The following is a 23,073-nucleotide window of genomic DNA, read 5'->3' on the forward strand; positions in this document are numbered from 1 at the left end:
GAGCCCACCTTCTGTGACGGTCTCCAGTTCCTGAGCCAAGGCGGGTTTGCAGTACTCCAGGGGGCTGAGGATGACAGCATTGCCCAGCCTGGCTCATCAGCAGGATATGGAAGTGCAGATCAGTCACTGAGAGCAGAGATTCTTCTCACTCAGCTCCTGTTAACCCTGTAAGTACAAAAAAACTAACCGTTAGGTTAGGCCAAGTGGACAAGCATCGGGAATGTTTGCCAGGCAGTGCTATCAATAGCAAGTTTGCAACTCTAGCCGATTAGACTCTTGCAGCACTTCGGCACGCACTCTGGGGGCCACAAGCCTGGGCTCGTGCCAACCTGCGCCTAATACCCTCTGGAATTAGGTAAGGAGAATGCATCCCTCCAGGGAGAGAGTGCGCATTTCATTCCGATACACATTTCTGTAATGTCCATCTGTAGTTGGGATGTATGGAACTCTCAGTTTCGTTTGGATACTTTTAAGTAATAGTGATGGGTTTCCGCACGTGTCAGACACCCAACTGACCAAACAAAACACAGCATTTCCCTTGAAAACCTTGAAACTCTGGTGTCAACAAGGAGATGGTCAACTGTTAAAATCAGTGAAGACACAGAGAAAAACCTTTGGCTTGTTCCTATACTCAGATTTGCTCCCTTAAAAACAAGAAAGCTTGTGTTTTCATAGCACCTTATCGCATCAAAACATTTGTGACTCGGAAATAATTGTTACAAACAATCGCTAGACTATTTTCATGGTCTAATGGGGTAAAGGAAATGTTTATTTTGTCTTAAATCTAATGAAACGTTGATGTGATCAGAAGTTTCCAAGGAATTTAATATATATCCATTGTTGTGTTTAATTGCTGGAAATAGAAAAGGAAACCAACTCAGATTCTGTCACCATCAGCTGGTTTCTCTAATGAAGCTGTGTATTCCCAATTGCTCACTCATTCACACACCCTTTTAATATTGTTCAAATACGCCCTATTTGGTGTCCTACGCCCTATTAAAAAATGTTATGGTCATGCCTTCAGTTGTCAATTTTGATAAAAGCAGCCCCTGGTCAAAAATAGTATCTGTGCTTGTCTTAGATCTAATGTCCAACTAGTGACTACCTTCCTGGAGAAGGGAAGGGAAACAAGATCTCTGTCGTAAAGCAGGCTGCTCCTGAGTGACACACTTGAAAACAGAATATTCCTTGGGTGACCCATTGAATGACCCAGAATCTTAAAGGGACCATATGCGAACTTACATAACGATCATAGAAGAACATAAGAACTTAAGAAATGCTGGACGAAAAAAGACCAAGGTCCATCTTGTTCGCCTTCCACCTTCCTGGCGGTCGCCTGCACATATGCCCCAAACTAATAATGTTCTATATCCCATAATGTTATTTCCTCATCTTAGCATCAATATCAAACTGAGTAACAGTAAGAAAACTAGGGATGAGAGTTTCAGAATGTTGTCTCTAATAGGGAATATAATAGGGACTAAATAGGATGGAAAGGATTGCTCTTCACAAGAGCAGCTTAGTCACAAAGGGTCTAAATGACCTTCTGTGTGCTATAAATTTCCACGTTTCTAAGTATGAAACCGGGGAAAGAGGGATAATAATCGACCTGGGTCTCAATTTAAAATAATAAGAAGATTCCTTTCATCTTATCATGTCATCGAAATGTCTCAGACGCTTCACAAGATTTTACTGCCAAGTGTAGTGACTGTATATTTGCAGGCAAATTTACTCTGTTGACACAGCATTTCACGGAGAGCTCAGAATTTGGCAAATTCTTTAACGCAGCCTTAATTTGAAATCTAGTTTCTGTAAATTCTTCGTAGGGACTCTAGAAAAAACGACTTTGAGGTTAAAACTACTTTCAAGAATTTGCCACATTTTTCAGTTTGAAACGCTGAGAAAATAGAGGACATCGAGATCAGAGTTGAAGGGATTTCTTCCCCCAGATGCTTTTCAAACCTCTGATTCAAGGCTGTGTGCAGCAGGACATGTACAATCAAGTACACATGTACACTTTGTTCTACTGATGCGAAGCAAACTTGTAGTGATTGTAACATAAGCGCTGTCGTGTGGCCTCGGAAACTTTAGAATGACTTTGTTAAGGATTGCAGTTAGTTTTCCTTGCCCAACCTGCCCTGACTTGAGCCATGCAAAGGTACGGTTCCGTGGGTGTACCTCACTCCATTCATTGTGTCAATGAGCCGGTTGTCTGCTAGATGTTGTCCTTGCCAACAATCCTCCAGATAAATTGCCATAAATTGCCGTAGAGTCCTGTAGCTCAGTGGTTAGAGCACTCGCTTTGCAAGTGAGAGACCTGAGTTCAATTCCAGGCAGAGGGCGAAACCTTGGGCAAGTTTCCTTACTCCACACAGAGCCTAATAATAATCCTCCAAAACCAAAAACAATAATAAATTGGTCATTTTCAATCTACGACTGTTTGTGGGACATTGCTGTGCGCAATTGGCTGCCGCGTTCGCCCACAAATATACAGTCAATTCACTTTACAGTGTGTTCTGTGAAGCGCTTTGGGACGTCCTCCTGACGTGAAAAGCGCTATATCAAATGCAAGGATTATTATTATTATTATCCTTTTCTCGGCTGTTTTTGGGCCACTTGCTGCGTGCAGACTGGCTGCCTTCTCTGCCAACAGATACATCACACTTGACAGCAATTATCTGCAAAGTTATTTGAGATGTTTTTATCCTCCTCTTGTAAACAAAGCAGCTTGACACTATAATGGGGGGTAGGTTTTCCGGAAGGATGATATCAAATGGGCCGAAGGGACTTCTTTATCGAAACAATCTGTGATCTTGTAATTATCGGCACTATATCAAATTCAAGGAGAGTTGTTATGTACCCAGTGATTACTGACCTGTGGTATTAGCAGTTCCTGCTTCTCACTGAATCAATTTGTGGTATTTTTAATGGGATTCCTCAACAAGGACCCTTACGCACACAAATGGGGTATCCTTCTGACTGGACTACCTACAAGTTGACGGAACTCTTAACACAGAGGAATTCTGTTAACTACTATAACCACGATCATTCTTCCTGTATGTCACCAATTTTTTGGTGCTTTTTGGGGGTATTTGGATCGATATAAAGTGCATTTTAATGCAGCGGAATATATCATTGTCCATTGATTAATTCCTTTAGAGATATTGGTGGATAGTTGGGCTCAAAACAGAGTACCAGGGTTTGTCACCAAGGGGGTGATCTGAACTTGGAAGGAAATCGGAAAAGTTGCGGAATTCCCCAAATCACATTGGTGAGATTGAGTTTGTTCAACTTGGGATAAAATAACCACAACCATTGCGATGGTAACTTGCAACGAATAGTGGCACAACCAGTGCACACGTGTTATAACCCACTTCTTTATACCAGTGATTCCGTTATAATGTGGTTGTAATTGGCCGCTCACTAAAATGGCCGACTCTCAGGTCACCACCCGCATCACCTCCTGCTTTGCGCAGAGGAAGTCACATCATCGGTGATCTGATGACCAACCAAAAAGCGAGCCTTTTCTTTCAGCATGGGAACCGTGTGCAGTGAAACGAGTTATACACGACTCGGTTGTGGTAACCAAAGCACTGCATTTATAACGAGGCTCCACTCTACAGGTGTAGAGGAGAGGGACACGTTGTTCCTTTCAAAGACAGCAAAACACCACGCAAGGTTTTATCCACCGTTTTAAAGCAGAAAGGTTGCTTATCAGCGTCGGATGCAGAACCAAAGTCTGTCCGCAACGTCGGGGAAATATTCTTCGTCACGCAAATCGGTGCGCGATGTAACCAAGTCTGTGAATTCACTGAAGCAAAGTAAAGTGGAGAGATCTGGTCAAGATAACTACGGGGATAGACAGAGGTGCACACACTTGCACACACACTCACACACACATACAGTGATGTCTGAACTGTTTCCACACCCACAATGGAGCATCTCCCATCTACTGCACATCTCTGGCTCTCTACTGTAATGTGGTGTGATGTTGTCTTTAGATGTTGGTGGTCATTATAAAGCTGCATTTTTTTTCTAATGGTATTATCTCATCAGTGGAGCACTGACATGCTTCACGTGCAGTTTTGGTGGTCATGAAATACGTTCCCCGTGCCCTCGCATTTTGCTACCTTTCTTTTAAAATGTCCGGCTTTGTCGCGTCGTATCAATTCACCTCCTGTCGCTTTCTGCTCAACAGGAAAGTCCCACTGGAGGAAAAGCCCAAAAAAGAGGGGATCGAAGTGAAGACAGTCCCCAACGAAGCCACACAAACAAATGACAATGAGAGCAAAGCATGATCAAAACAAAAAAAGGAAACGTGAAAAAAAAAATCAAAAAGCATAAATAAACCAGTTTCCCTTTTCAGTGTCTTTTATCATTTTTGAAACCTGTTTTTCTGTTTGTAGATTTTCAGCTGAGAAACGGGGATGGAATGTGGCACACTTGCTTTTTTGTAAACTTTCTTGACTGAGAGAGTTGACCATGGCAAACCGAAATTGATACGTGTTGAAAAGAAAAAAACTACCGGGAGTACGTTAAATTGTAGTTATCATTTTTCACCGCGCTTTAGTAAAACTTGTGATTTTTAGAGAGAAAAAAAAAACGTGTAAGTTCCTTGGTTAGAAAGCACTAAACATATTCCCTATAGTTTCTTCCCATGTCGGTAAAGTGAAGCGTTGAATCAAAACGTTCTCAGTACATACCTGTAGAAACCGCCACCACTGATTTTTATCCTGTTACTTTTTTCCAGCTAAAACAAAAAAAAAAGTTACTGATTGAAACACAGCTTTATAAATTACCATCGTAAGGTTAGAAACGTGTTTGCTTCACTGTTCATACAAGTACATTTTTGTGCACCAAGCAATGCTATCTTAACCTGTTTCTTCTCGTTTTAAATTGTTTGCAAGTTTTGATCCTGAGTTAAGCTTTTGACTAAACAGAAGGTTTGTAAATTTGCATCTGTGAAGTATATTTCAATTTGCAGTATTCGATTTTATGAAAAAGAATCCTAATTTTTTTTGGCCAACTTTTATTTTCCAGTGTTTTGTTGTTTTAAGACCATAATTGTTTAACCTTTACATGTTATAATTGTGTGTAAATGTAACGGGCTTTGTAATTTTTTTTAAAGGCTTTTTTTTTAAAAAACAAACACATTAGTTTAGCCTGCTTGCTTTTGCAAAGGGATTTTTTTTTTTTTTTTTTTGAATGATCGGGTTTACAATACCTTTCCCCCTCCCTTTGTTAGAATATGCATTGCTTGCTTGCTCTGCTATCTGAATAGACTTTAGTTACTTCATATGGGTAGCGCACCATATTACGACCAGTTTACTTTATTAAAGTCTGATATACACTTCTGTTGTGTGTCCTTTCCCCCCTTTCTCAGTGCAAAATGCCCTGCATTCTTGTCAGTGCGGAAGGACTCAACGGGCACATTTCTGTTCCTGAAGTAATTTTTCAACCTCGTTTAGACTGCAAGCTTGTGCACTGTGAATGCGTGAATAATATAGTGTGAAACGTGTTTTTTGTCATAGTATTTCAAAGAGAAAATTCAGCGTAGCTTGGTTGTGAAAGGCGTAGAAAAGTAGTTCTGAAGATTGTGTGGGGAAAATGCCGAACCAGAGAAGAAGAAAACAATAATAATAATAATAATAATCAAAAGAAAAGGGGGCAGCAAACATGTTTGGGCATGATTTCCATGTGTTATAAGTTTTTTGCCTGTAATGTTTTAATAATGATGGTAAGACTGGGAGCATCGCCCTTTATGACGACCAAATGGGGCTTTACTGTTTCATGTACTTTAATTTTCTGTGCAGTCTCAGTCCAGTAATGATGGCATTGCTAGTTTGTAAGTTCAAACTGTGAAATACTGGTCTCGTCATTTGCTTCAAGTGTTTGCATATATTCAGCTTTAGGGATGACAGTGGAGGTGGCGTTATTAATCTCGCATTGAATAATCAGGACCTCACCTGCGCGCAGGTGAATCCGCGAGACTTCATCCCATCATGCTTTTGGAGACGTTCATTATTTCCAGCAAGCCACCAGGAACAAATGGCATTTTTTTTATTCCAATGCTGCCTTAAATCAAGCCCTATCTAGTCTAATTACCCAGAGATATTTAAGCCCGTTTACTCGCTGTCATTTTTTTTTTGCCGACATTAAAATGGGACCAAGTTTACATAGGCCATTGCAATCACATCGATGGCCTAATAGTGAAAGGTATGAATGTTTACTCCTAACGTGTGCCATCTATAGTGAATTTTCAGATGCCCTGGTAGAGAATTTGTGATGCGGTTTATATTGTAGGTATACTGTGTGTCGAACTAATTAGAGTATATGATAAAAAAGGCCTTACAATTTTCTATTATAAAACTCAAGGCTGGATTTCACCTGTTATATCCTACAAGAATTAACGTCTCCAACCTCCAATGTCATCCCTAGTCAGAATACCCTGCATTTAGGGCTTTCTCTTCTATTTCAGAACTTTTTAATTGAGTGAAGATTATACCATCTTTCCACTGTCACTGGTGTAAATACTGACTACTAACCAAGATTTTTGACCTTGCATTATGTCAGATACTTGTGTTCAATAAAAATTTAAAAAAATAAGACATTGGCTGCTGCGTGCATGCTTGAAAGCGATTTGCATCGATTTACATTTATTTAGCGCCTTTCAAATCGCTTCACACAGCCTTTATTGCATTTTCTTTGAGAGCAGAATATAATTTAATATTTTTTTATATACACAGATGGTGCTTGGAATTTCCTTTGTCACAATGCCTAGTCCATAACCCATGAATAAATAAATAATAACAATAATCCTTCCATTTGATACCACACCTTATTTTGTCTTCGAATCGCCTCAACGCGCTTCTCTGGATTTACTGTAACTTGCAATGACTGTGTATTTTGTAAGCCATCTAAACACACCATCTTACCCAAAGTAAGAATTAGAAAATAATATCCTGGGATACAGTATCTAGTTTGGGACACGGCTACTGCCAGGATGGTGGAAAGCGAACGAGATGGACCGTGGTCTTCTTCTGCCCAGCAAATGCTTATCTTCTTAACTCTTAAGAAACCCTAGAATGTGACTCTTTATGTGTTAAGCAAAGTGACAAGTTAAGAGGAGTCCGTTATTAACATTGTGCATGGGAAGCTGCCTCGATATTGAAAGCATGGCTGCATAGTTGGAAGTGACTAGTTAAGCCAATGTCTTCTTATCAGGAGTTGACTGTACTTCTAAGAATTTCTACAAATGCGATGAATTACACGTCAAGCGGAGTGACCAGTAAAGCAATGTCCCTTATTGATAGTTTAGATGGAAATCAGTGGGAATGTTGACGACATGACAACTTAAGTGATAGTGATGAGTCAGGATAAATTTATCACACCCATCTGCCTCCGCCTGTCCAGGTGGAATGTGGAAAATCCCGTGGGACTTTCACCCGGTATCCGATGATGGAATAATACACAACACGATCATTAAATGTCCTCTTGACTGACTATAAAGGTCAGATCTGTCCTAGTTATGCTTCAACAGAGCTGTAAAACACATTAGGTGTCATGAGTTACCCAGGCTGTGGAAAAGCACACAGCAGATCATCGAAGTCCCGTAATGACCACAGAAATGAAGAAGCCCACGACTTTTCTTAAAAAAAATTCTAAAAGTTATCTTTCAAATTCACCGAAGGAACGATAATATTGTATGTCGCAACATAGAATCTTACAGAACAAAAAGAGGCCATTCGACCCATCATGTCTGCGTCAGCTCCTTGAAAGAGCTATCCAACTCGCCTCACTCCTCCACTCTTACCCACAGCCTCGCAATTTTTTTCCTTTTCAAGTGCAAATCCGATTCCCTTTTCAAAGCTAGTATCAAATCTTCCATCACCCATCCAAGCAGTGCATTCCGGATCATAACAACTCTCTTAAGGAGTTAAAAAATAATCCTCTCCCCTCTGGTTATTTTGCTAATTATCTTATATCTATGTTCTCTGATTACTGACCCCCCCCACCACCACCACCACCATTTCAACAACTTGTTCCAACTGGTAAGTGCTCTTTGGTGTAAAGAAATACATCCATGTGCCTCGTCGCCTCTTTATCTTTAAATCCCACCTGAAGACCTGCCTCTTCGACCGTACCTATGATCACCTCCCCCTTCTCTCTTGCTTGAAGCCCAACTGCGCCAGGAATACAGTACTCCAAGACACCACCTTGTTGTCCAAAAATTGTTCTTCACAATGTGTCCTCTGGTCCCATTGCCATTGTTTCTGGAATTAAAGTCCACAGCAAAGGATAGGGACAGTTTCTGGGTTTGGGTTTGTTTTAAATCAGACCCAGAAGAATTGACTTGGGTTCCAACCAATATTAACAAACAAACTTGTTGCCTCCTGTCTTTTTCACCCATCATGTTGAGCTGGAGACAGGACTTTTACTTTTGGTACCTAACCTTTGCCAGAGAAACTCAAAACGAAAGAGAATATTTGGGTGTTTTGGCAATTCTGGCCTCGCAGATTGTGTGTATTTGTTCTTATTCAACATTTATTTTTGGAAAACAGCAAAAAAAAACAAATGAGTCTATAAATGGGTTGTGTCTGCCTCTTGCCTGAGAAATGGCTTCCTCCTGTTCCTCTGTTCCTATTAACTGGAAAGTGGAGTGACCATGCTCACAAAGGCAGATTGCTTTTGCGGTCAACCTATAATAAAATATCTGCAAATTAAAATAAAAGGGTTTATCGACCTCTGCATCTGTGGAGCCTGAATACCAACCCAGTTTATTTCAGTCTACGCCCTGCTTGGTACAGGAATAGCAACCAGGGCAGCTGTTCTTTGTGTTGTGAAATGCCAGAAAACCTTCAGCTCGGTTGGAGGATTCTCAAACGCGATGTACAGTGAAGCTGAGCGCTGGCAGGTGTCAGATTTCTTCTGTAGCCTTATCACACGGCAGGCTGTTTCTTTAAATACTGCAGAAGTGCACAGCAACAACAACAAAATTACATTTGTATAGCGCCTTTCACATCGGGAGGTCGTCCCAAGGCGCTCGTGGAAATCGAAAGCAGGGTCAAAGAGGGGTATTGAGATGCGTCTTGAAGGCGGTGAGGGAGGGGCGAGATGGAGGGACTGCGGTGTGGAGTTCCAGATGGTGGGGGCAAAGTGGCGGAAGGCCCCCGCTGATAGGGGGGACATGAAGCGGGTCGGAGAGGTAGGGTGGGAGCAAGACTGAGGAGGGCTTTGAAGGTGAGGACCAGGATCTTGAACTGTATCCTCTGTGTGATGGGAAGCCAGTGGAGTGAATGGGGGTGATAGGGTCGTGGAGCCTGGTGCGGGACAGGACACGGGGCTGCAGAGTTGTGGATGATCTGCAGCCTGTGGAGGGAGGAGTTGGGGAGGCTGACAAGCAGGGAGTTTGCATTGTCGAGCCTCGATGTAATGAAGGTGCGTATGAGGGTCTCGGGGGCCTGCGGTGTGAGACAGTGTCGGAGCCGGGCGACGTTGCGGAGATGGGGGAAGGCAGAGCAGGTCATGGTGCAGATGTGGGGTAGAAAGGATAGTTGAGGGTCAAACAAGACCCCAAGAATCCGGACTGGCTTAGCAAGGTGGAGTGTGCAACCATGGATGGTGATGCTGTCAGCGCCTGATGTGAGGAGGCGCTGACGGGAGACAATCAGGAGCCTCGGTCTTGTTGACATTCAACTGAAGAAAGTTAGCTATCATCCAGGACTTGACATCTGACAGACATTCTGTCAGTACAGTGGGTCCTGGAGTCAAGGGTGGAGGCACAGAGGTAGAGTTGGGTGTCATCTGCATACATGTGGAAGTTGACCCCAAGTCTGCAGATGATGCACAAGAATGAAAACGTAGAATAAACTGCAATACCACTGTCAATAATAATAATAATCTTTGCATTTGATAGAGAGCCTTATCACGTCTTCTAGAAGTCTCCAAGCGCTTCACAGAATATACTGTAAAGTGAATTGACTATGTTATTTTTTGTGGACAAAACACGGCAAACAATTGTGCACAGCAGTGTCCCACAAACGGCCATGGAGTAAGTGGTTAATTATTATTATTAGTATTTTTGGAAGGGATTATTAAGCCCGGAAAAGCGATATGCCAATCTACTGACAACCAGGTTCCTGCTTACAGCTAGGTAAACAGAGGCGTGTCGAGTAAGGAAGCTTGCCCAACGTTTCACCCTGCCGGGAATCAAACCAAGATGAAGCAAAATAAGTAGGTGGCAGTCCACAACTGCCAATTAATAGCAATAAAAATTCCCATTTATACAGCGTCTTTAATATCAGCTGGGTATAGCTGCTTGACACCTGGAGCCCGAGCTGGGGAGAGAACCGAATTGGGGGGGGGGGGTGGAGGCGGAGGAAGGAGGAATGTGGAGGAGGAAAGTGCTGAGTGTAGTGACTTATATATGCACAATGATCATTGCATTTCACGTAGCGTTCTTTCAAGTCAGAAAAATGTCGCAAAGCGCTGGCCGGGAGAGCAGGAGAAATTACCCATTTGTTTCAAATACCATCATGGCATCGTTAACATCCATCTCGTTCAAAGGGTCTCATCCAGCACTGCATCAGTGTCAGCCTAGACGAGGTGAATTCAAAGTATCCGATGTGGGACTTGAATCTACAATCTCCTGACTCGGGAAGCAAGAGAGCAAATAAATTGAGCCAGGCTGATGCGGATAAAACTTTTTATTTTACACAACCCATTTCTGGAATGAGCGGGGTCAGAGTGGCAGAAACCTTGACCCATGAAAGTTGAGCGGATCAGGATGGGCATTTCCTGACTTCTTTCAACGTCGTAATCACTTTGTGGCTCCAAAATCGCAGCCGGGATCTGGAAGGGACCGCAACAGGAAAGTCAACAAAAAGTGTGAAGCAAAATGGTTTGTATTAAAGTACTTTCATCTTCCGATTCCACTACATCACGGATTAAATCACAATGTTGTGTTTCAAATGGGTCAGCCCAACAACAGGATATGAAGCATGTTGGTCGGATGCATTGTTATCCAATAATTATTAATAACAATCGTAATAATAATCCTTGCATTTGATTCAGTGCCTTTCACGTTGTTGAGACATCTGTAAGGATATGCTGTGAAGTGGATTGACTGTGTATTTTGTGAATGAAACGTAGCAGCCAGTTGTGCATAGCAATGTCCCACAAACAGTCATGGATTGGGTGACCAATTTTATATTTGGGACATTTGTTGGCCAGGACACTGGGAGAAGCTCCCTTCTCTTTTCCATGGAATCTGTAACATCCACCTAAACAGGCAGACGGATCCTTGGTTTAATGTCTCATCCGAAGGACGGCACATCTGACAACCTTCTGACTCAGAGGCGAGAGCGCTATCACAGGCTGACAGTTCTTCATAGCTTATCCTTCCAGCACCAGTCTGACCATGTTACACTGACCAGGCATTAGAAATCAGGACACCTTTAGTTAAATGGAAATACATCAAAGTGACCCTCGGGAACTCTGATCTATTCCGAAAAGTCAATGGGAATTCTGCTCGGATTTCTTATTAAGACATCCTGTCGAAAAATACCAGAAAGTCAATCCTAGCATCCGCTGAAATCGAATCTCGGTGGGGTGGGGTGGGGTCGGGGGTGGGCGTTGAACTTCAACCAATGTTTATGTATAATCAGGAGGACCCAAACTATTCCAAACCTTCACAGTCCGTAAGAATCATGCATTCATTCCAGAAAAGGCCTAAATCTGCACAAAAAAGAGAGGCTTTCAGCTGGTGGCCAGCAGGCGACATCTCCACTGCTGGTAGAACAGTATAGCTGCTCAACAGGAAATGAGCTCTACAGTTTTCAATTGAACATGTCTATTGCAGAGTGATTTATTTGCATTCTACTGCAGGAAATTGCTTCACTGTTTCTTCCAGTAGTTGGAATTATTTAGGTTCAGCGGGAGTTCTTTAAGAAGGACATGCTACACCTGTTAGTTTAACTGGCGACAATCTTCTTTATTAGATTCGTTCAATTGTCTGTTAATAACCTGCAATAATTTGGGAGCCAGCAATCAGGATTTACTGTATATTATTTGAAGGTTCTGGCTGTGTTTTTTTTTCCCCTGTTGGCTCCATTTGTATTTACTACTGTGAAATGGATCCAGGCAAATCTAAAAGTCTGGTTTGTGTTGATTTAAAAAATAAGCCTGGCATCTGACATCACATCAAAGTGCTTCACAAGATACACTGTGAACTAAGTATTTGCAGGTGATTCTGGTAATCAATTTGCACAGAGCAATGTCCCACAAACAGATGAGAATGTTCAATGATATCTGTAGGATTGATTGTTGGCCAAGACACTGGGTGAAGCTCCCCTTCTCTTTTCAAATAGTGCAGTGGAACTATTGCCGTACGCCTGAAGATTCACAACTACTACAACAACAAGTTACACTTGTATAGCTCCTTTCACATCGGGAGGACTTCCCAAGGCGCTGGACAGTCAGGGATTTTGGACCCGAGCAGGTGGGGGCACGGGTTGGGATCAGGAGGGGTGGAGGGCAGGGCGGGTACGGGCGAGGAGGTTGGCTGAAGGTGCGGTCGAGGTGGAGGGTATGCCTTGAATTAGGCAAAGAAAAAAACGATGGTAGGGTGGAGTTCCAAAGGATGGGGGGGGGGTGTGGGGGGCAGAGAGGCTGAAGGCCCAACTGCGGATGATATCACAGAAATGTGTTTGAACGCCAAACTGTACTGTACTCAGATACTAGATACTTCCCATAGTGTAGTGTTGTGGAGAGAGCAGCAATTTGTGCCGAGTTTGCTGGTCTCATGGGAAGGCTAAATTGGCTTGTGACTTTTGCAGGGGTACACAAGGGAAAACCAGCGAGGATGCTTTTTGAGCTTGGGTGGTAGTAGGGTGGGTTACTCGAATTGTAACTATGCGTCATCGAGTGAGAGGCCAGAAAAGGTGCAGAGAGACATATGGCAGCTGGGAGCAAGTTTGAAAGCAAAATTGGAGCCTTAAGCTTTATTGGAAAGAAAGGACAGGACTCAGATACCAGAAACCCAGATCAAAAGATGAAGAGCAATTAAATGCCTCTGCCTCTCAATGAGGTTTTGGCTGAGTCCCAAAGTCTTTTCCCTCAAGAACTGCAACGCTGTGGAAAGAAAAATGCAAAACAGATATTTTGTGCTGGCTCGTGACACTGAAAACTCCAAGAGAACATTCCTCATCTCACACAGCTCCCAGATCCCGGACCCCAACCAGAAATTATGCATTCAACAAACAGCATCAAAGAACCAAAACATCCCTCCATTTATTAGAAACATTAGCAGCCATGAGGCATTGATCTAAATGGCGTTTACGTAATTTCGGGGTTCAGACACTCTAAATTCCACTTGGTCTTGACTTTAAGATAGGTTCCATGAGCAGCAGATCCCCAGCAGATCGAATTCAAGATCCTCGTCCATCTTACATTTGAGTCTCTCCAAGGGCCTAGTCACCACCTTGACTCCTCCACCTCCTGCAATCTCCTGAAATAGATCATTATTTGGGGATGACAAGTTTGTAGCGCTATGGGGAGAGAGTGGGGCAGTGCGATTGATTTGAATAGCTCTTTTCAAAGAGGCGGCACAGACACGATGGGCTGAATGGCCTCCTTCTGTGCTGTACAATTCTATGATTCTACGAATCCTACCATCCAAACGGCTCTACTTCTGCTCTCTGGAACGGAGAATCTGATTGAGGTTTTTTTAAAATAATAAAGGAATTCGAGAGGGTGGATGCAGATAAACTGCTTCCTCTGATAGGGGGAACCCAGAACATGGGGTCATCTTAAAATTAGAGCTTGACCCTTTAGGAGTGAAATCAGGAGGCAGTTTTTCACTCAAAAGGTACTGGAAATCTGAAAGTCTCTCCCCCAAATGGCGGTGGATGCTGGATCCATTCACATTTTCAAGATTGAGGTAGATAAATATTTGTTAGATCAGGGTATCAAGGGATATGGGGATATGGGTCAGGGTATCCAGGAATGTGGGGCAAGTAACTTGTGAAGATCTTTGAGATGTCCTCCCAATGTGAAAGTCACTGTAGGTATTATATGTAATAACATTCCAATCCGAACGCAAGGAGATTTCATGCAGGGCGGCTGGCATGCGTATGTCAAACTCACAGTCTATTTAGGATAGTCTTAAATCCAATGGTGGGGATCTGTGTGTGTCAGAGTCCCGGATGGACCAAAACAAAAATCACAACAGCAATTTTCTGCCCTGATTTACTGTTTCCCTGGATTTGAAGAGACAGTGTAAATAGCTCGCCCCGGTCTTCTCTTCCGACTGTAATGAAAAAATTTTAAAACTCACAATTGACATCACCTAACCATTGTCCTTGATTTATTTTCCTTCCTTATTTTTGTGAGCAAACTGCAAAAAAAAAAAAAAAAAAATTGCTCCGTGGTTCTTGGCTCTTTACCTCCAAATTTGGACCAAATAAACAGTCAATTCCCCAAAGACCCACCTGTGCCAGTTCACTTGGACCGCACCATTTGAAAACAGAAGCGAGTTTCTCCGACTCTTCAGGCTGACGTTTCCTCAGATAAAACAAGCCATTCGATCCATGGCTATTCAAGGAATGTTGCTGTGTGCAAATTGGCTGCCTGGAACATACACAGTTACTGCACCCTACAGTGAATCCTATGAAGTGTTTTGAGATGTGGCAAGGCACGATGTTGAATGCAAAGATTTTTATTTACCGTTAATACGCATTCAGTAAACAAATTTAGGGCCATTTTGACCTTCTTCCCCCCCCCCCCCCCGCCCCCACCTCCATTGCAAACTGTCAGAGCTGACAAGAATATACGAGATGAAGTTCCATTAGGGCATTCAGCCTGTCCAGCGTCTGTAGAGAGGAAATTATCAATCCCTAATCACCCATTGTTACTGGGAGTTCATGTTCTTTCTTTTCAATTGCTAACATAGAATCATAGAATTATACAGCACAGAAGGAGGCCATTCGGCCCATCGTGCCTTTACCAGCTCTTTGAAAGAATTATCCAAATTAATCCAACTGCCCTGCTCTCTCCCCATAGCCTTGCAAATTTGTCCTTCCCAAGTCTCTATCTGCTTCTCTCTTGAAAGCTGTTATTGAATTGGGTTCCACCACCCTTTCGGGCAGTGAGTTCCAAATCCGAACAACCCGTTGTGTGAAAATGTGAAAATTTATGAGAGGAAAGATCGCAAGATCAGGCTTGCTGTGCAAGGACAGAAGCATCCTTTGAGATTGTCTGCGTGTGATCTGTACAACCACAAAACAAATGCAAATTGGGTTTGTTATTCTGATTTAAGGTGACATTTGTGAACCCTGGTTGCAAATGAATGAGAATCTGGTTGTACCATTAGTCCTTGATGTTGGAGCAATGAATCAGTCTTTGGCAGGTATGGTATCGTGTGGTAGCTTGTCCCTTTAATTACTGGTTTAATCTGACATGGATCTGACTCCAAGTATCCCCAAGACAGTCACAAATCTTCTGCCTCGTCTCTCTCTCTCTCTCTCTCTAAATGCAAATCATTTGAACTGGGATTTATTGAATTTCAGCTCCTTACTCTGATCTATCACCTCAGCTCAGTAGTATCAAAGTCACACCACTATTGTTTGTGGTTGTTCAGTGGTCAGTCACTGGTAAAAACAAAACAAGCTTCAATATTTGCCATAAAAGAATTGTTAAAAGAGTTAGCATGAGAGCCTTCTTCATCCAAACTAATTTAAAGAAGTTGTAATGTAATATTCCTACTATCTTTGCTCAATCTTCCTGACTCTGTTGTCATTGTTTGCAGCTGCCACTTTCTGAAAGACATCCAGGTTGTGTTTTTTGACATAGTGAGCGATGGGTCATTGACAACAACTTGCATTTATACAGCGCCCTTCACGTCGGGTAGCATCCCGGAGAGCTTGAGTCAACTCAATATGAGTCAATAATAAACAAGACTAACAGGATGCTGGGCTACATTGCCAAATCAGTTGAGTTTTGATCCCCAGTTTTCAATGGGTTGCGCTGAAGAGCTTTCCTCATCCAAACTAATCTTGTGATCTCTGTCCCTTTCTGGTTCTCTCTTGGTAACCAAGTCTACACTTGCTTTTGTAATTACTCTAACATTCAGCTCAAGAGCGATCTTTCCCTTCTCCCGACCATCTTTGTAAGTCTTCCTTTTTTTCCCTCCAGTTCCCTATTCATTTTCCTGGTTCCCTTTTGGACAAACTATGCTGCAATTGGATACGAACCTGACCTGGGTAATGGGAAAGGTATATGTTTATCCACTGCCCATTGAGACATGTGAAGTATTTTCCACCGCCATCCCCCATCCTCCACTTTATACCACAAAGTTCTGTCCTCTCATTGACTGTGGATTTTGTGGGAGTTTCACCCACAGAAATAAAATTCATCCACTTTACAGTATATCTTCTGAAGCGCTTTGAGACATCTCAATGACGCGATAAGGCACTGCATCAAACACAAGGATTATTTTTATTATTATTATTATTATTATTATCCCTAAAGTTGAGTATTAGGGTTTAATTCATTGTTGATACTGTTTCCCACTTCAAATCAAATGTTACTGGACTTCTTTCACTCTCTAGCAGCGGTTCAATTACTTTTATTGTGGTTCACTGCAACATATTTCCTGCTCAAGGAATTAAGAGGGGCATGAATTCTCACCAAATCAATCAACGGACAATTGTTGTTTCCAAACCTCCTGAAGACAGCTGCAATAAGAACTTGTCTACACGCACTGCACGCTCGGATCGCACACTTTTTCTGCATTTTTTTTTCTGTGTTCTAGAAAGGGGCGGGGGCTTGAGAGAGAGAGAGAGAGAGAGAGAGAGACAGCTTTGTGTTAAGATGTTTATTCTTTTCTTGTTCTCATTTAACTTGCAAACGTTTTGTCTGCAAGAGAAATGCTTCACAGGATATACCGTAAAGTGAATTGAATGTGTGTTTTGTGGGCCAAACGCGGCAGCCAATTGCGCACAGCAGTGTCCTCACAAACAGCCGTGGATTGAGCGACCAAATTATCATTTATTTTTAAGGGATCTTTTTTACCCCTGGAAAAGCGATCTGCCAATCGACTAACAACCGAGTTCTTACTTACTGCTGGGAAAACAGAGGCGTGTGGAGTAAGGAAACTTGCCCAACGTTTCGCCCGGCCCGGGAATCAAACCCAGGTCCTCTCGTTTGCCAGATGAGTGCTTGAACCACTGAGCTACAGGACTCTGATAGACAAGAGTCTGCCAACAGATTAACTGTGGCTTAGTGAAACCATTACGATTTTAGCAAAGCGAGTGACACATTCAGAGACTACTAACTGCCTAAGAAAAACAGGCCTGTACACTTTGAAATGTCAACTTGTGTACGAGAAGGAATCAAAACGGAGTCTGTGGGGACACGAAACGCTGAGTTGTACTCTAAACAAGCAGCGCCTTAGTATGAAAAGAAATTTTAACAGCTCCAAATTTATTGGGCGCCATAAACTTTTAAAAGCAAGGAACATTTCATTCCCCGACTCCCCCCACCTCTAACGCACCCCCCCCTCCCCACACTCCGCCCCCCCTCCCCCACATCCCACCCAAACCTACAGATTCTCAAGTTTCTCTCGGAAACCTTGAGCAAATCTGTTTTTATTTATCGTCCTGAGAAAACTGAGGCCCTCTCTTTTCGGAGAAATGTATACATTCGAAATATTTTTTTAATGGATTCCAGAAACTGTTACCAGTTGATGGCAAAATGTTAGAGGCTGCTTGCACGAAACCTCGCTAACTAACAGTAGAAGCACAGGAAGAATTGGAAGTGGCAAACTCTGCCAAGTGGGCCTCAGGCAGAATTAATGAAATTCTTGCCAAGCTGGAAGATCACTGCCATGCAACAATTGTCCCATATTGTGCTGGTAATTGCAACAGCGTTTTAGATTGCAAAGGAAAGTCATGTAATCGAATTTCCTCCCAGCTCGTTCGCCTGTAAAATACACAGTCACGACACTTCGCTGTGTATCTGCTCAGAGGACTCTGTGACTCGGTGTCTCTGCCCAGCTCTAGCATGCGAAGGGCGCTATATAAATGCAAGTTGTTATCGTTCGCTGTAAATCCTGCGAAGTGCTTTGAGACACCCTCCTGATGTGGTAGGCGCCGTGCTATATCAAATGCAGGTGTTATTATTCTGAGGAAAGGTCTGTGGAGTTCAGCCCTAAGCTGGTCGCAGACAGCAGCAATGGGAGACACAACTCAATTCCAATGAGAGGCAATAAGCTTCCACTGTCAGATTGGATTTATTGAGCGACCTGATCGCACGTGACTAGCAGCGCACCCAGCTGTGAGGTTGTGTTGTAATGTTATTCAGAGCATCGTTTCGGAACTTGGTGGAGTTCGGAAAAGTTTTGCTAAAAGCCCTTATCTGAAAACCGACAACGGCCCAGTGGAAACTGAGAGAGAAAAGAAAAATAAATATGTTTCAGTTTTGGTTTTAGTCAGTCAGGTTTCTGGAAGTCCATCCCCAACTCCCCACCCCCACGCCCCATCTGCCCTATCCCCTCCTTTCCATTTACACAGCCCACTTCAAGACTTATCTCTTTAACCGTCTTGGTTAAAAGCATCTTTAGGCCAACTTACTTGACGACACAAAGGCTTAGAATACAAATACAACAAATTTACATTTAATGGGGCCTTGGGACATGCCAAGGCACTTAACAACAACAACAAATTATGTTTGCGTGGCACTTTTCACGTTAGGAGGGGTGGAGGCCAGGGAAGGTAGGGTAGGAGGGTGACCAAAGGCACGGTCGAAGAGGAGGGTCTTGATACGAGTCGTGAAGGAGGCACTTTAAGACCGTGCTTTTACCTCCCCCAATCCTCTCCAAAGCTCACACCACCACCCACACAGTTCAGGTGCCCAGCAGCTGTGTAAAGCACTTGGCTGGTGCTCAATGAAATGTAAGGATTATTGTTTTAAGCAGTGAATATTCCAGGGGAAATGATGCACGCTCAATAAATGGCAACTTTTAAGTCAGACTTCTCCTTTGGAGTGGACGACCGACATTACGACATGAAACATTTTCATATGAGTTTCAGTTGGATAGAGGCAGTTGGATTAATTTGGACAGCTCTTTTAAAGAGCTGATACGGACACAAAGGGTCAAGATCCTGCTGCCTTCAGTGACAGAGAGAGAAAGAATTGGTTTCCCTTCAACTTGATCCCCGTGTTCAGTTTCAAAGCAAGTCTTTTTGTCTTGTTTTGCAGTTGTTTTAATTTGTCTCCGAGTAAAGTGTACGGACACACTCTCGATTCGGGCACTGCTCAACTTTGCAACTTTTGTTTTCTGACTATTTTTTGACAAGGAGTATCAGTCAACAGATGTGCCCCTTTCTCCCATGTCAAAGCTGACCAGAGTCCAGATCTTCTCAATTTAGCACAGAATTTCTCAGCCCAAAACACAGAATATTCTCAAAGGCAGCCCATGCAGACCCGAGGGAACACAAGAGGAAATAGCTGGGTCACAGCTTCAATTTCTTAGGTCTGTGTAAACATTATCCCTGTATTTAAGGACTCTATTACAAAGAATTTACAACATGTAAAAGCAGATCACAAAGCTCAACCGGTCAGTGCTGGTGTTTATACTCCACATGAATCTTCACCCAATGTTTGCTCCCTCCCACAACCCTCTATTCCTCTCTCCCGCATGTGAAGTTTACTATCTTATCTTTGTATCACTGGTTACAGTATTCCCAACCAGCGGAAATAGCCTTTCAGCCTAAGAAGATGCCTTTAACTGCTACCCTCCTGATAATAGTCCCTCAAGAAAAATAATAATAAGTTGGTCACTCAATCCACGGCTGTTTGTGGGACACTGCTGTGCTCAATTGGCTGCCGCTTTTCGCCCACAAATATACAGTCAATTCACTTTACAGTCTATTCTGTGAGTCCTGTAGCTCAGTGGTTAGAGTGCTCATTTTGCAACCGAGAGACCTGGGTTCGATTCCCGGCAGGGTGAAACCTTGGGTAAGTTTCCTTACTCCACACGCCTGATAATAATCCCCAAATATACAGTCAATTCACTTGACAGTATATTCTGTGCAGCGCTTTGAGACGTGAAAGCGTTATATCAAATGCAAGGATTATTATTACCATTCGCTTGCTGTTTCCTAACCATTCTTTCATCCATTCCAATACCTCGCCCACAATTCCATATGCTCCTGTTTAAAGCATGAGCCTCTCATATGGCACTTTATCAAAGCTCTTCTGGAAATTCAATTACCAGCATGAATTACACTACATCCCTCGCCTACTTTATCAGTTACATCTTCAAAGAATTTTATAAGGTTGATGAAGCATGAGCTTTTTATAAATACATGCCGGCCGGTTTTAATTATATTCTCTTTCTCCAGATGACTAGTTACTTTGTCTTTTATTATAGATTTTAATACCTTGCCTACAGCAGACATTACATGACATGACAGGCTGTAGTTTCCTTGATTAGCTGTATCACCCTTTTTAAAAATGGGTATTACATTGGCCATTCTCCAGTCCTCTGGTACAATTCCTGTATCTACATGTCTTGGAGATGTCTCAAAGTACTTCACAGAATATACTGTAAAGTTAAATTGACTCTTGTAATTTGTGGACGAAACGCAGCAGCCAATTGCCCATAGCAGCGTCCCCCACAAACAGTCGTGGATCGTGTGACCAAATTATTCTAAAATTTATTTCGAAGGAATTGTTAACCCTCGGAAAAATGATCTGCGCCATCCTGTGTGGAGTAAGGAAACTTGCCCAACATTTCTTATATCCTAGAGCCTCTACTATCTTCTCCCGAGTTTCATTAAGGATCCTTTGATGTGTCCATCTGGTCCAGGAGCCTTGTCTGCTTTAATCTTGTGTAATTTATTTAATACCTTCCTTCTCCCTATCTTAACTATTGCGATTTTACACCCTGCTCCATCTGTTGTTCCTAAACTTTCTTTATCTTTATCGGTTTCCTTTGCGAAAAGTGAGGCAAAGTATTGATTTCATATTTCCACTGTTCCCTTATTATCTGCTGTGAGCTTTTCCTTTCATGGTCCTATTCCTACTTTAACCATTGTTTTATTGCTAACATACTTATATGACATCTTGCTGTTTATATTTATAGTTTTTGCTGTATCCTCCTCATGATTCCTTTTTTTCTTAACAAATGAGGGAAATTTTAACCTAGTATATATATACTGGTGGTTGTGTAGTTCTCTTATACAGAGTGATAACGTTAAGGGTTATGGTTTTTCTTTACCTTTAATGCAAACTTACTTGATCACATGAAGGATGGATTACAAATGGAACAAACATGCATTTACACAGCGTCTCTCATATCGGGAGGATGTCCCAAGGCTCTTAACACACCTTGTTTGACAACTGAAATAAATGTAATCTTGTCGTCGTTGTTGTTGTTGTTGTTAACTCAAATTGCTGATGGCATTAATAATAATGATTTTTGCATTTGATCTCGTGCCTTGTCATGTCGTTGCGACGTCTCAAACTCTTCTCAGAATATATTGTAAAGTGGATTGACTGTGTATTTCGGTAGCCAATTGTGCACAGCAGTGTCCCACAAACAGTCGTGGAATAAATGACCATTTATTTTTTGTTAGGGGATTATTATCCCAAGAAAATGATCGACCAATCAACTAACAACTGGGTTCCTACTTACTGCTAAGGTAAAAATGGAGTTGTCTGGAGTAAGAAAACTTGACCAATGTTTCGCACCCTGGGAATCGAACTCGGGTCCTCTCGCTTGTGCGGCGAGCGTGCCTAACTACTCTGCAACAGGACTAGAAAGAAATGTATGGGTTATATTGAAGTGTGATACAACAGCTATGGAATAATATTTTGCGTTAGAATTAGAAGAAACTCAAGACCCCATTCAAACGATTTAACAAAAAGCGTTTAATTATCATGTTGGGTGTAATAACACGGTAAAATTAAGGTTATATGCGAAGTGAATTATGGCACAAAGTAACATTAGGGAAAGCTCACATTACAGTGGAATTATAAGTAAGGCAAAATGACCCTTTTAAGGTCGAAGCAATGTTATTCTCATCTCCTGCGATCAATCGATGAGCGAATTGTGAACATGCTCGATCTGTTGGTACATTCTACAGAAGAGGCTCCTAAAAGTGTCTGTAATTATATATTTCCCATTCCCTTCGAATGCGATAGATTTTTGGCACTGTGATGCTCATGGTAACTAAACCCAATCGGAGATGACCATATTTCTTTATTGATTTGAAGTACCTCCGTCTCTTTTCTTCAGCTATTCGTCCAATGTAAATGCACCAAATGTGGCTCTTCACAGTTGATTGGAAAAATTTGCTTTCTCTCCAAAAGAGCTCAGCGCTGAATTCCCATAAAGTACAGAATTAGCAATTCTTCCCCACCACATTTGCCATTTTCCATTACATTACATACATTACATTGCAAGGCAATGTCTGGAAATGTAATCTGGAAAGTAATCAGAGTTGTGATCCTTTGTTGACAAGATTCCCAAGGAATACTATTATGGAGCACATCATCTAACAGACTGAGCAAAACAAATCAATGCAAGTGTCACATTCTTAGTACAAGTCATACATTTCCAATGGTTACATTAACAGAGAGAAGCAATTAACATCATTATAATTTGAATTACGCGTTCAACTATTTTTTTTCCTCTTACAAAATGTGGCTGATGTGCGATGCAGAGTAGGATTTCATAAACACTCAGCCCAACGAGTAATTTCAACTAAGAAGTTCTTGAGTGAATGATGCGGATACAAGTTCTTATTTTCCAGCAGATATATTAAAAAAAATCAGAACAGACTGAATAAAGTACATATCAAACAGAACTCAAGCAGTGTTAAACATCCGAAATTGCTGGACATTTATAGAGCTGATTAACTTGGCATTAGGTAGCAAATTGCTTTACTGCACAACTTTAATTTCAACAGAGTTTGGGGCGAAGAAAACAACCCGCTTATACAGCTTATTATTTTATATGAGCAATTAAAACAGCATACAGGATTATGACTATCACCAGGATAATTATTC

At 42.1% G+C, this 23,073-nt stretch overlaps 1 protein-coding gene across 14 annotated transcripts in view; it reads left to right on the forward strand.

Annotated features, from left to right (window-relative positions):
* LOC103180312 (neural cell adhesion molecule 1) overlaps positions 1–6,606 on the forward strand; it is a 238,670-nt gene extending 232,064 nt beyond the window's left edge. For all 14 annotated transcript variants that reach the window (XM_042343868.1, XM_042343873.1, XM_042343866.1 and 11 more), the window contains one exon: positions 4,199–6,606. In XM_042343868.1, coding sequence (XP_042199802.1) covers positions 4,199–4,298 — 100 coding nt within the window. In that variant the 3' untranslated portion in view covers positions 4,299–6,606. The remainder of the gene's footprint in view (positions 1–4,198) is intronic.
* The last annotated feature ends 16,467 nt before the right edge of the window (positions 6,607–23,073 follow it).

This window comes from Callorhinchus milii, unplaced genomic scaffold (genome assembly GCF_018977255.1).
Source record: "Callorhinchus milii isolate IMCB2004 unplaced genomic scaffold, IMCB_Cmil_1.0 Scaffold25, whole genome shotgun sequence".
In the NCBI taxonomy this organism is placed as follows: domain Eukaryota; kingdom Metazoa; phylum Chordata; class Chondrichthyes; order Chimaeriformes; family Callorhinchidae; genus Callorhinchus; species Callorhinchus milii.